At 36.3% G+C, this 15176-nt stretch overlaps 1 protein-coding gene and 1 non-coding gene across 2 annotated transcripts; both read right to left on the bottom strand.

The window, feature by feature from the left end:
- Positions 1-770: 770 nt before the first annotated feature.
- LOC104897781 (C-type lectin receptor-like tyrosine-protein kinase At1g52310) lies at positions 771-9018 on the bottom strand. The gene is made up of 4 exons (XM_010684730.4): positions 8802-9018; positions 6616-6688; positions 4506-5076; positions 771-1685 (listed from the first exon to the last, which is right to left on the bottom strand). The coding sequence occupies exons 1-4, from the start codon at positions 8856-8858 to the stop codon at positions 1157-1159; spliced, it is 1230 nt and encodes a 409-aa protein (XP_010683032.1). The 5' UTR covers positions 8859-9018; the 3' UTR covers positions 771-1156.
- A 3712-nt stretch (positions 9019-12730) lies between these two features.
- LOC125494492 (small nucleolar RNA R71) lies at positions 12731-12837 on the bottom strand. Its single transcript, XR_007270740.2, has one exon. It is a non-coding gene; the product is annotated as a small nucleolar RNA R71 (small nucleolar RNA).
- Positions 12838-15176: the final 2339 nt, after the last annotated feature.

Raw genomic sequence — 15176 nt, 5'->3', positions numbered from 1 at the left:
CCCTCACCTAGTTGAACCCGACCCAAGTCCACCCAGGCACACCCAGTTCCGACCCATGACACAATCTCACCCAAATTATTCCGACCCAGGTTGGGTCAAACCACCGGTGACCCAGATTGACACCACTAATAAAACCTAAATAAATGTTCTAATGCTAAATTTAAATAATTTGGACAATTAGATTAGATTGCATAATAACATATCACTTAAAATTACTCTTTTTAGTATTTAATGGACCAACATAAACTGATTTTCAGATTGCATAAACATAAATCTTGGTTATTTATTTGCATAAAACTAGACATGAATCATATTAAGTAGAAGTAACAATGGGCATATTTGATTCTTGATCATATTCGTACCCTTACAGCGAACTTAATCTTTGGTCCCCTCAAAAAAAAAAAAAAAAAAAACTTAATCTTTGGTTCATTGACCAATTATGAAGTCATGACGACAAAATCTACATTAGATAAATCCCTAAGTTGTCCCCGCGGTTTCCCGAAATTCAATTAGGTTCATGAGTCTTCCTGTAAATACTTGTTGACAACTTCTTTATTTCAAATAGTTTTCAAAAACAAAACCTTCACAAAAAGATAGTCAACCTGCTTACTAAAATGAGTTGAAAATCTTGACCCAAATCAGCTAATTTCGTGTCGGGTTCAAATCGAGATAGCGAATCGTGTCAATTTTTGCCACCTCTACCCACAATGAGTGTCCATATTACGTCAACAATATGATCCCTAGAAGAATATTGACGATTGAGAACATAATTCATACTAAGAGTTTTGATTCATCATTCAGCTCGCAATGTTCATAATCCAATTGTACAACAACCGAAGCACTTTCGAGGTTTCACATTGTGAGTTACAACTCACAGGAAAGCATAAGTTTAATCTAACAACTTTTACGATCGTGAAAACAAATCTTAACACTAGACCAAGTTTTGCTTAGTATGTTTTATATTTAAGCAACTATAAAAGGAAGTCAAGTACTCTAATTTTTGGCTAGATTTACATAAACAAGCTAGGATGAACTACGATATAATAAGTGAACTTTAGCTCTTTGATTAGAGAACAAATAACCTTAGCCTCAAAGCTAGGATAAAGCACCACCAGTCAGACATATTCAATGGATTTATCTGACACTATAGTTGAACTTACTCTACAACAGAGACAGATGGAGCCAGTTGTTGAAGCTGATGGACGACATGGGACATCCGGGGGCGCACTGACGGGACATGCTGAGTACAAGAATACACAAGATCAACAACTTTCTGAATTGCTCCGACCTCTGGAATGTCAGGGGATGAGTTGGATATGACAGGATCTAGTAGGTCAGGGTACCGATGGGATTGTACAAGAGGTGTGGCCCACTCAAATATGCTCTGCAAACCAACTGAATCCACAGCCTGGGCAGGCCGACGCCCGCTCACAATCTCAAGTAGGAGGACTCCGAAGCTGTACACATCACTTTTTGTTGTAAGCTCATTTCTATATACAAACTCTGGAGCTAGGTATCCATGAGTTCCACCAGCCATTACAGTCCTCTCCTGCATGACTTCCCATGGCACAAACTTTGAGAGGCCAACTCCCATGAGATGTGCCCTAAATTCTTCATCAAGAAGTACATTGCTTGCACGAATGTCCCGATGCACAACTTGTGGTTTGACCTTGTCATGTAAAAATCTATGATTTGAAAAACTAGAATAATCAGTTTCAAAGAAAAAAAATTAGAAGACTAAGGTTCTGAACTGAAATAACACAGATGTAAATACATGTAATTCAGGACTCCCATTCTGCACTTAGGTTCTTGAAATCAATGCACTAGCTAGGAACATAGGATACATATTATTATTAAGCAATGGTCACTCTTATTTGCTTGGAAACTCTCCTCCCATCTAGCTTCTTAGACAAGTCTAAGCTACAAGGTCCACAAAGAACAATTTCTAGAGTTATCAAGAAGTAACAGTAAACAACAAAATATAGCCTAAGAATCTTTATAAATGGTTCACTAAATGCGTTGTTGTAAGCATGGTTAACACTTTAACATCTCAAGATTTCAGAGAAATAGCCACAAGAGACCAACCAAAGCATCAAGAATTCATACATGCAAAAGCTTCAAGAGAGCATTTCGAATTCTACTCACGCAGAAGTTCTAGGGAGGTTGGGTGAAGTGGGGATTAAGAGTTCTCAACACTAGGCAGGAGATGAGCTTCTCAACAGGAGGTATCGATGGAAACCATTTTTATCTCTAAGAGATATTCATCACTGAGTGAGCAAAGACGCTGCTGTGTTATACAGAGGCTTCTCTCAGTAGAAAATCATATATATATATATATATATATATATATATATATATATAGGGTTGGGTTCTAGTGAGAACCCTCTTATGGTGAGAACCGTGAGAACCACTTAAAATGAGCAAAAACATCCTAAAATGAGCAAAAAAAGTAACAAATGAGCAGAAACATAAAATGAGTAGAAAATATTAAGTTATCAAAAACGTAAAATGTACAAAAATGTAAAAGAAGGAAAACGTAAAAAGAGCATAAAAAATTTCAATGATGAAAAAAAAGTAAAATGAGCAAAACGTAAAATGAGCAAAAACGTTGATAAATGAGCACAAAATTGTTAAATGAGCAAAACCATAAAATAAGTGAAACAAAAAATGAGCAAAAATGTTATGAAATGATCAAAGTCATCGTAAAATGAGGAAAAATGAGTGGTTCTCACGGTTCTCACCATAAGGGTGGTTCTCATATGAACTTAAACCTATATATATATATATATATATATATCCCTCGAAACAATCGTATTTTAACTCAGCAGGACAAAACAGATATCATATTTAAACCAAATTAGTTCAGAACAAAATCATTACTTTGAGTTGCAGCTCCGTATTATTCTAAATTGCACAAAAGAGTAAAATTTTTACATTTTGGCTGTTCTAAATCAAGAGCCTAAGGGTGGATATGCAGTTAGTCAGCAATAAGCCAATAATGATAATAGTGATACAGTTGCAACAGGTGTATAGCTCATAACTCGTAATGTAAAAAAACCCAAAAATCCCTGGGTGTTTTATTCTGTAATAAAGTTGACCAGTAGATATAATAATAAATTTAAAGGGTTGTCTAATGCATACACCATACATAGAACCTATGCTAATTATGTGAATCTCAGGAGGGAACTTACATAAAAGAGACAATTTGAGAGTACCCGTCGCGTAAGTACCTAGCGTGTCTAGCAATAGTGAGGCTACGTGATTCAACTGTAAGCAATTAGCTGGAAAGGGTAGAGCTAAGCGCAGAAAACGAAGAATTATACATTCCAAGTATCTTTATTCTTTTTCTGGAAATATGCACGTCCAAGTATCGAGTTAAGAAATAACATCAAATATTATACTGCTTAACAAATAACGTCCAAGTATCTTTCTTTTTTTTTTTTGGAAACATGGGAGATACAGCCAGCTACATGTACTATTGTCTTAACTTTCTTCTAAATTGGTTAGGATCTGAAAGTAGAAGCCAAGTTTGTTGGAGATTATTTGTACAATAAAAAGAATCTAGAAGCCAATATTGTTGGAGATTATTTGTACTAAATAAGAATCAAGAAAGAATGATCTATAAATAATTGAGGTGAGAAAAGACCCCCCCCCCCGGCGCGTGCGCAGACAAAAGAAAAACTAGCAATGACGAGTTGTATCAAGCTCATGAACTTAAGAAGCACATGAATAGGCAAGTATCTAAGCAGCATAGTAATTACCAATGAGGTAGAGTGAGGCTTTTGCTTCCATGCTGTAGCACATTTCACTTGTGCATAAAATTTTGACGATTGCGCCTCTTACCAGTCCAACAGACTATACACATATGAACAGCGAGGAAGAAGTGCAAACAGTAAATATATGTGAATATAAGATATTAATACACAACGTAACCATCCTTCATTCTACTCATCCAAATTGGCAATTGAGAACAGGCACCAAAGGGATGGTTCAAGAACATGCGCATGTTTACACCCTAAAAAATAATTCATATCTCTACCATATAGTTAATATGTTCAAACCCCAGGGTCATGTATCGCTCAAATAATTGTCAGTGAAACCCCACTGTCATGTATAACTAATAAAACATCAGAAATTTGTAAGCATAAAAATGGTGGGTTCAGGCTGGGCTTTCATGCATTTGTGGATGCAGCGATCCCTTTTTTCTGGGGGTGGGGACTAGGAAGATAAATCTGGAAGTGTCACTTGTCAGTGTTTGTCTTGCTGATCTCATTGTAGATGCCCCTTACTTTAAAAAAGCTAAAATGGAATAGCACATTTAAACGTTGATATGAAACATTTCTAGATCAGTGTACTCTTCTAGCAAGAACCAAAGGAACATGTTTCCTCAAGATTGAGCATGGCATTCACATCATGTCTTCAACAAATACATAAAAGAATAGAAAAGAGGATTGGAAACAGAAAATAAAATTTTCATAAAGCAAGTAAAAGGAATATGAACTCACGCAATTCCTTGTGCAAGGGTTATGGCAATTTGCATTCGCATAGGCCAATTTAAGCATCTACCACCCCTTGGAACGTGGTGCAGCCATCTATCAAGAGGGCCATTCACTATGAATTCATAGACAATAAAACGATCACCATGATTATAACAGCATCCTTTCACACCTACCAGACTAGGATGATGAAGCCTTGCAACTCTCCCAACTTCAGAATAGAACTCTTTTTTCCTTTGGTAATTGGACCTTTTCAATCTCTTAATTGCCACTTTGGAACCATCAGCTAAAATGCCACTATATGTACCTCCTGTTTTGGATTCTCCAGGAAGACAATTTCCCTCACTAAAATTCTTAGAAATGGACTTCAGCTCCTCAATAGTGAAGACCTTCCAAGACGGAGGGACTACAGATGATGCTACTAGATTTGATTGCCTACGAGACCTTTTACGCCTTTTACTCCGTCTACAAACAAGCAACCAAACTACAGCAGCTAATGTGGTACAAAGAATCAACCCACTAACAACCGCCAAGATGATTATATATATGTTGTGGCACTGTCCTCCATAGCATTTGTGCCCTACAGATGTTGCATATGTTTCAACAAAAAAATGAAATATATTCAAGTATTAAATGACACGTAAAACTTGCTCACTTCACACAGGTACAATACATCAAGAAATGACTTTTTAATGCTAAACCACTTCTTCACTTTCTTCCTGGTGTGAATATAGAAAAAACTAACAAAGAAATTGTTATAAGAGCCACTATACAATCAAAGATAAACCACTAAATTTTTAAGTGGATTTCGAAAAGACAAAAAAACAATAATGTATTGGATGAGGATTGATAAGTCACAGAATACTAAAAACTTCAGTACAGCATTAATAGACCTTTCAAAGTAACGTAATATTCTAATCCCATTTCATAACCTGCTAGCAACTGTTGGATCATCATGTTCGGAACAATAAATAGATAATAAGTATCTAACAAGAGATAAGAGCTATTGAATCATCATGTTCTAAATGCAGTTCAAAGTAATAAATACTATAGGCAGATAAGCAGAGACAGTCAATGCTTTAGGAACATTGTCATCAAGACATGGAGGAAAGTCAAGAATTTACAAATTTGTTAGCACCGAGAAGGCGGAGAACTGTAGAGGCAATGATTATTTTTTTATTACATAAATAGCACAAATTGGACTGTCTTATCTCAGAGACTGTTGCTGATAGACTAGAATTGCAACAGAATCAATAGATTGGCCTCAAGTGTAGAGTATCCATCTTGGCAGAGTTTTGCCTTACCAAGGGTGTAGCACCTTAGTGAGAATAAACAAACTCTTAACTAACCTTATTGTGGAATACCAGAAAATGACTAGGACATATTCTGCTATTGCAAACTAACGTAAGCATCACTCTACCCACCATAAGCGAAGGAAGATGGGGAAGGGAGGCAAGACTGCGACATTGGATAGTATCTTAGTTACATGGACTCTTCAATTCACCTCAAGTACCCATGTCAAATCCTTTACACTCGGACGTGGACACAGACACTTGTACACTTCATTTTGGCCCAAAATCATTGAAATTTTTCACATAATAGCCGAGTCAGACACTTGGACACGTACCGAGTCAGACACTTGGACACGTACAGTGCCAGACATGGGTATATGACTAATACGAGTCCAGGTAGCATAGGATAGTATATCCTTGAGACTGGCATAGCTCTCTATTAAAAGTTAAACTCCCTGAATAGTATGATCATAGTTAGTTTGCAGTTTGCACTATCAAAATACTAGATAATGACCACTAGCATCTTCCACCACCACATAAAATTGTGGTTGATGAAGGCTCATCACTCATGGGTGACAACTGACAAAGTCTCCGTAAAGAAATTACTTCCTCTGTACTTTTTCACTTCTACCATCTTGACCATACTCAGCTTTGACCATCTTGTAATATTTATACATTGGGAAAAACATATGTAAGATTTTGTTCGATTCGTCTCAATATATATTTTCAATTATAAGATATTAATGTTCAACTTTTTGTTGGTAAACATGCATACTAGAGGTGGTAGAACTAAGAACTAGAGGAAGTAAGATGTTAAAAGTACTCACCTTCTGCAGAGACAGATCCAGAAGGACCAGAACCTGTACCACTAACAATTCCTGAATTGCTGGATCGCACCACCTGAGACAAAAATTTATTATGATATATACACAAAAAAGAATATAGCATCTTTAATATGGTAAGTACAGCATGTGCAGGACTAACTAACTACAAGCAAAAGGATATACTTCCTCTGTTTCTAAATAAGTGCAACATTTGCATAGTGTTTACTATTCACAGTTTAAACTTTAATTAGCTTTGGTGATTTACATTTTAGGAAAAACATAGTCATGTGGGATCTTGTTAGATTTGTCTGAATGTGAATTTTTTTAATATCAACTTTTTATAATTTTTACTTATTGATAATTGAAGATATTAATGGTTAAAATAATGCATTGGCAAACGTGAAAACAAAAAGTGTTGCACTTATTTAGAAACGGAGGAAGTATATAGTAAATGTGTGTAACATTTTTTTTAATTAGGTACATATTGCAAGGCAATCCCTATCTCAGGGAGAAGACTCAAGCTAAACTAAACCAAACACCCTCCCCGCTCCCCACGAGAATCGAACTTAGGTCACTCTTGGAGAAGATGGTATTTGCCTCCACTGAGACAAGACTCGTTTCATATTAAAAGGAAAAAACATTTGCAATCAAAATTAAATAATAGTCTAAGTCTTCTGATTCTAGAACATGGCTTATTTATTGATTCAAAGCAGTTCGTGATGATTTTTGTGGGCTTTATTGTCCTAAGATGTTTATGGAACCATCATTCTTAGTGTATGTTTCTATGGGTTTGGTGTTACAATGGATCGGGTGAAATCCAGTACATGGTAGAATAAAGTGCAATATTCAGCCATAAGCTTTTCAGCTTATCAAAAGATGCTTAATTGGGTGGAAAACATTTTCCCACAGAGGCGGTTGTCCCTTTTTCCTTCGTTTGGTTTTTAAAGGGTGGAAAATAGTTTTCCACATGGTGAATATACTCCCAAGGATAGAAAACATTTTTGCATCCCAAAGGAAAGAACGCCACACTTTCTTCCTTATTTCCTTCCTCCCATCCATCCACCCGTGTTCCTTTCTATTCTTCCTTTTCTCTCTAACTTTTTCATACAAGGAACCAAAACAAACAAATACTAAACTACAATTATGTTTTCCCCTAAAAGATGTTTTTTCATGGAAAATCATCTTCCACTAAGGCTCTATTTAGTTGGACGTAAAACATTTTCCTGGAAAACTATTTTCCTCTATTTTAAAATTTACATTGTTTAGTTTACAAAGGAGTGTAAAATCATTTTCCATGGGAGTAATATTGTTCTCTCAATGATGGAAAATCATTTTCCATTCAAAATGAAGGGAAAACCATTTTCCCTTCAAAATGAAGGGAAAATTGTTTTCCTTCCTTTTCCTTATCTCTCTTGTACACTCCTCTCACTACCTCCTTACTTTCCCTTTCATTTTCCTTTCGTTTCGTCATTTTTCTTACATGGAACCCAACAACGGAAAACTAATTTTGGAATTGTGTTTTCTATTGTAAAATGTTTTCTATAAAAATCATTTTACACTGTTTATGTTTTACACTCAACCAAGGGGAGCCTGAGAGTGTTATCCATCCAACCTAACGGACCCTTAATCTCCACAAAACTAAACAAATCGTGTTTGGCAAGGTAGTCGCTTAAGGTAGCTAGTGGAAGCAATCTATAAATACTAACAAAAGTAGTGTTTTGAGGCTTAGGCATAGTTTCTTCTATACTTCATTTTAGATATCCAAATACCTTTATAGGCTTAGAGATAGTCCTTTTGAGGAGGGTAACGAAGGGAAAGTGTTGCAAGTATTATGAAACGCTGGAAATATATATCAAGGAACATATCTTCAAAATCTATGAAATTACCATATACTACAACAGAACCTAAAAACAATTTCTTCAGCTTACATAACTGGTTCCTAAAAATGACTGAATTAAACCCTAGCATATTGTACTGATTAGAAAAACAAAACCTGAAAACTTAGGAAAATTCATAGAAGCATAATAATTATGACGAAAATTCATTGCAGTAGCAGTACAATCAGGTGGGATGAAGAGGATGCAAGAAATACAAGTAATTTTGATCATGATAAATGTGTAAAAATTGGGTCTTTAATTCAGAAGCAAAATTGGAACAGAAATTGAAGTAAAGAGGAGAGAGAAAGTAACCTGAGAAGGTGCAAGAAGGGCATGGCGGAGAAGAGAGTGTTCTTTCTTTTCCATCATTTTTCTAGTTCCCCATTTTCAAGAGTTAAGACTCGAATTTTCAAAGGAATTTTCAGTGGAAACAGTAGAAAAAGACTAAACTTCATACTGTTCTCTCGCCAACAGAACGAAGGTAAAGAGTAAAAGACAAAACAACCCTTGTAACAAATGTACCAAACCGTTTCGTTGTCTTTTTTTCAACTAAATTTTTCGGATGTGCAAAAACGTGATATTTGGATGTAAGAATGTGTAAATATATGTTTTGAATGTGCAAATACTTCCTCCGTTTCTAAATAAGTGCAACACTCCTTGTTTTCACGTTTGCCAATGCATTATTTTAACCATTAATATCTTCAATTATCAATAAGTAAAAATTATAAAAAGTTGATACTAAAAAATTCACATTAAGACGAATCTAATAAGATCCCCCATTACTATGTTTTTCCTAAAATGTAAATCGCCAAAGCTAATTAAAGTTTAAATTGTGAATAGTAAACACTGTGCAAATGTTGCACTTATTTAGAAACGGAGGAAGTATATATTTTGGATGTGCAAATATAATAAGGGCTTTGTTAAACGCCGCCCTGGATTTTCCTACTTACGCTCTGTATTTTAGTACAAAAATACATGGGTTGTTTTTTTTAATACATGGCATCCCTCACTCCTTTCCTCTTTCATACATGGCATCCATCACTCCTTTCCTCTTTCCCTTTCTTTATTTAAACCCCCCACATTTCCCATGTTTTCCATACATTTCACTTTCATTTTCCAAACTCTATTTATTGACTTTCTTTTTCAAGAAATTCCCGGCATTGACCAAGGTGTTTGGCGGCGTTGACCAATTTACCGACGTTGACCAACATTGACCTGCGTTGACAAATCAAGAAGAATTTCCTCTGGCGTCATGGCAAACAATGTGAGTTTTTGTAGACGACGAAACTGGTCAGGCGCCTAATTTAGGCGTCTGACCATGTGGTCAGGCGCCTAATTTAGGCGTCTAACCATATGGTGAGGCGTCTAACTTAAGCGTCCAACCATATGGTGAGGCGCCTAACTTACGCGTCCAACCATGTGGCGAGGCGCCTCAGTTAGGCGTCCAACCATATGGTGAGGCGCCTAATTTAGATGCCCAACCATATGGTGAGGCGCCTAATTTAGACGCCTCACCAATCCATATGGTTTGACAATTATTTTAGGCGCCTAACTTGTTTTAGAGTTAAGTCAAAGCATGATCTTATATGGTAGAATATGTAAAACAATAATATCTTTACATGGTAGAATATTTGTAAAAATTTACTATATTTGAGCTAAAATGTAGAATTTACATGAGTATATGTAGATTTTTAGCATATTATAATACTTATATTTACATTTTCAACATATATCACATGTAGATGTCTTATATGTAGAATTTTAGCATATTAGAGTAGTTATATTTAAATTTTTAATATAATAAATGTTCAATTACATGATATATTATATTTAGATTTTTAGTTATAATAATAGTTATATATAATTTTTAACATATTAGATGTAGAATTTACATAAAGTGATATATGTAGAATTTAATAATATTATAATAGTTATATTTTCATTTTTAACATGTTAGAGTAGTTATAATATAGTAGACATAAATTATTTAAATTATAATATTTTGCATATTAGACTAGGTTATAAGTTCATCTTAAATTATAAAAAACATGAAAAATATGAACCAGTAATTTTTTTGCGTAGAATTGCTTACAGGCGTCTTGATTAGGCGCCTGAGCCATTGGAGAGGCTTGATGAGTCATATTAATATAGGCATTTCATGATGCATTTAGGTTGCATTTTAGGATCATTTAGTTGCATTCTTAGTCCATAATTGCATAAAGTTACTTAAGTTAGAAGATATTACTTTAGTGTGTGTTTTCGGTGTTTTTGATAGTTTTCAGGTATTGAGAACACAATTGGAGTATTATTGGATAAGCTTAAGCATGAGAAGCATCTAGGAAGGAGCTAAGTCAAATGAGAAGTCCAAAGGGCATCTTCAAGTCGGATTGCAACTCAAACATAGCGGAAACGTATTAAAAGAAGTATGGAAATTGAGTCATGTGCACTCTTTTGATCATAACTTATTATCCAGAATCGGAATTCAGTGATTCCAGTGGGGTTGGAAACTAGACTTGAAGAGCTTTCCAACGGTATATTACACGCCCCGATACGACTTCTAGTTTGGAGATATGGTCTTTGCAAGTTGACGCTGTTTTGCAACCCGAAAATCCGCGGCCGCGGATTATTCCGGGTTTCCTAGTCGAATAAGGCTTTATCTTTTGACGAATTAGACTCTATTTTTCTAGTTGTTTTAGGAAATAGAAAGGTATAAAGACTCAAGGGAATATTATTATTTCCTATCTTATTTTCTATTTTGTTTTTTCCGTCATTAATTCATAAAGATTATTTTTCTTCTCTCAATTATTGAAGAACCCTAGTTTTGCTTTTTCTCCATTTACATTGAATTTTCAATAGAAGCTTTGATTTTTGCAAGATTGGTTCTACAATTGGTATTATTTCTCTTCTTTCTTATTCTATTCAATCCTTTATTATAATTCATGTTTGCTTATTTAATTATGAATATGTTTTCTCCCAATTATGATTGAGTATTTATTTCTAGGGTTTAGGGGGATCCATGATCAATTAGGAAGGGATGTTTAATTAAAGTATTGATTTTTATTGATGCATGTTGATTCCTATTGAATGTTTTTATGTCTATTCAATCCAATTTGGCCAGATTTGATTGTTATAGTGTTGCAATATTAGGTTATGCGCCGAGAGGTATAAACTTGATATTAAGGCTAGTTTCAATAGGTAGAATTGGTGTTAATAAATTGCGAGAGCCTGTTAATATCGTTCTATGCTTGATTTAGACTTGAGAGAGCGAATCAATCTGTTTAACTGCATTATTAATTGTTGATTTTTAGTGTTTCATCCCGAAATATTGATCATTGGTGAACCTATGCCCTAGACTTTTTATTATTGATAATTCTTGATTAGTTATAGTTTAGTTTAGTATAATTACACACAAACACTCGTTCCTATACTCTAGATTTGACTGACAATTAGGAAAAGAACACTTTTCTCTGTGGATTCGACCCTACTTCCCTGACTACTATTTGTTAGAGGACTTAGGATTACTTTTGATAAGGTGATACGACTTTAGCCTGTCAAAATTTGGCGCCGTTGCCGGGGAAACGGTTTTGTTCCATTTTCTTTAATTGTTTTAGAGTCTAGATTATATACTCTCGTCTCAGAGAACACTTGTTCTTTGGACAAAATCTCTTAATTGTTTGTTCTTTAGTTCTTCTATGCGCAGGAGTTTGAGTTCAGATTGCCTACAATTTGATCCTGAAATCGAAAGATCCTTTCATAGACAGAAGAACTTTTCCAGACAGTTGCGAGATAATCCAAGGGAAGATAATCCTTTGGATTCTGACTCTGATTCTACCAGCATTGTCTTTGTTGCTTCACCAGAATCAGAGATGGCTCGGAGGCTTACTGATTTTTCCCAACCCTCTTTGGCTGAACTTCCCAGAAGCAATCAAATGCCTGAAATCGAAGCTGTAAATTTCGAGATCAAACCTGCATTGCTAAACATGATCGAAAGAAAACAATTTGGTGGTGGACCTAATGAAGACCCCAATCTTCATTATCAAGATTTCTGCCAATATTGCTCTACCATTAAGCAGCAGGGAGTGACACAAGATCAGATTCGGGAGATTCTTTTCCCATTTTCACTTCGAGACAAGGCAAAGATGTGGTACAATGGGATTAATCGAGCCACTCTTGGGATCACTGATTGGAATACCTTGGCTCTGACTTTCTACAGAAAGTACTACCCTCCAGAGAAGACTGCTAGGTTGCGTAGTCAGATTACAAACTTCACCCAAGGGACTGATGAGTCTTTACATGAGGCATGGGAAAGATTTAAAGATCTTCAGAGAGAATGTCCCCATCATGGTCTACAAAAATGGTTCCTAGTTCAAGGATTCTACAATGGTTTGGGGAACAACTCGAGACTTATCCTTGACTCTGCAGCAAATGGGAGATTCATGAAACTGAAATTGATGCTGCTCATGATTTGATCGAGGAGATGGCTATCCACAACTCTCAATATGGTAATCCTCGAGGACTAGCTAACAAGGGTGGAAAGCATGAGATAGATTCTATATCCTTATTAGCTGCACAGATGAATGCCATCAGCAATAAACTTGACAATATGCAGCTCTCCTCTCCTGCAAGTGTTGCTGCTTTGGGTACTACCTCCGAGATTATGTGTGATAATTGTGGCATAGTTGGACATTGGGCACAAGAGTGTCGGAGTTCTCTCGAACAAGTTAATGCTTTTCAAGCAATGCATATCGGCCGAACAACCCATACTCCAACACATACAATCCAGGATTGAGAAATCATCCTAACTTGTCTTACAAGAGCACTAATGTCCTGAATCCTCCTGCACCACAACCACAAGCACAACAATTGAACCAAGATACTACCAACACCTCCCAACACCCTCCTGGTTTCTCTAGACCACCTTTCAATCCATCTCAACAAGCACCTCCTGCCGATCCAATGATGGTTGAGATGAGAAACATGATGCTACAAATGCAAAAGGATCGACAAGCTGAAAGGCACAAATTGAGTCCATTCTTGCTCACAATAAGATGTTGGAGAATCAGTTGGCACAATTGGCTACTTCGAATCCACTCGACAACAAGGTGCTCTTCCAGCACAACCTGTTCAGCCTACAGATTCGGCAAATGCCATCACTCTCCGAAGTGGTTCTCACTACAATGGACCACCCATGCCTATTGATGATACTTTGAGGTAAAAATGATGAGGAACAGGTCCCAGCTGAAGCTAAAATGACAAGGAGAACTCTCAGCAAGCCACTGAACATGAAGAGACCAATGAAGCCAAAAAGCCTGCTATTGAGGTTCCTCCTATCAAACTTCCTTTCCCCAATCGTCACCTCAAGAGTAAGCTGGACAAGCAATTTGGTAAGTTTTTGGAAGTCGTCAAGAATCTTCAGGTAACAGTTCCTTTCACGGAATTAATTACTCAAGTGCCTGCTTATGCTAAATTTATGAAAGATATCTTGACTAGGAAAAGGGCTTTTAACGAGGTGGAGACAGTTGCTTTTACTGAAGAATGTAGTGCCATTTTACAAAATAAATCTCCACCAAAATTAAAAGACCCTGGTAGTTTCTCTATACCTTGTCACATTGGTAGTTTGTTCATTGATAAAGCTTTATGTGATTTGGGGGCTAGTGTGAGTGTTATGCCATTGTCTGTTTCCTCAAAATTGAATATGGGAAGTTTGAAAGTTACCAATATTACTCTACAAATGGCCGACCGTTCTGTTAAATACCCCCTAGGTATTTTAGAGGATGTACCTGTTAGAGTAGGTAAATTTTTTATTCCCGTGGACTTTGTTGTACTTGATATGGAGGAAGATAGGCAAATTCCAATCATTTTGGGTAGGCCATTCCTTCATACTGCTGGTGCTGTCATTGATGTGAAAAATGGTAAGCTTACACTATCTGTTGGAGATGATGAGGTCACTTTTAATCTGAGCACTGCTTTGAAAAGTCCTATGCTAGAGGAAAAGTGCTATAGTATTGATGTGGTTGATTAATTTGCCATGATAACATGCCCCAAGCTCTCTATGGAGATCCCTTGGAGGCGGTACTTTGTCTTGATTCTTCCACAGGTGATGGCAGTATATGGAGCGATGAAGTAGATGCTATTGAGAGGATGCTAGCAAGTGAAGAATCTGACCTTCATGGATGCCAACAGGTAAAGAGGTTTGATCGATCTGGTGTAATGTTGAGGTAAAGAAACCCGAACTTAAACCTCTCCCCTCTCATTGAAGTATTCTTTAGATAAGCAAGAGTTAGATCCTGTAATTGTCAGTGCTGCACTCGAGATAGCCAACTTTCCAAACTTCTAGTTGTTCTGAAAAATCACAAGAAGGCTATAGGGTACAGTATTGATGATTTGAAGGGTATTAGCCCCGATTTTTGTATGCACAGGATACACCTCGAGGATGACCATAAGCCATGCATTCAACCACAAAGGAGATTGAACCCAAACATGCAGGAAGTGGTCAAGAAAGAGGTGATGAAACTACTCGATGCAGGTATTATCTACCCTATTGCTGACTCTAAGTGGGTAAGTCCTGTCCAAGTAGTACCGAAAAAAGGTGGCATGACTGTTGTGAAAAATGAAAAGAATGAGTTAATCCCTACTAGAACTGTGACTGGATGGCGTATGTGTATAGACTATAGGAGACTCAACATG

This window comes from Beta vulgaris, chromosome 1 (assembly GCF_026745355.1).
Source record: "Beta vulgaris subsp. vulgaris cultivar EL10 chromosome 1, EL10.2, whole genome shotgun sequence".
Taxonomy (NCBI): Eukaryota; Viridiplantae; Streptophyta; class Magnoliopsida; order Caryophyllales; family Amaranthaceae; genus Beta; species Beta vulgaris.
Note: the sequence above shows the minus strand (reverse complement) of the source record. Positions and strands in the feature narration are given on the sequence as shown.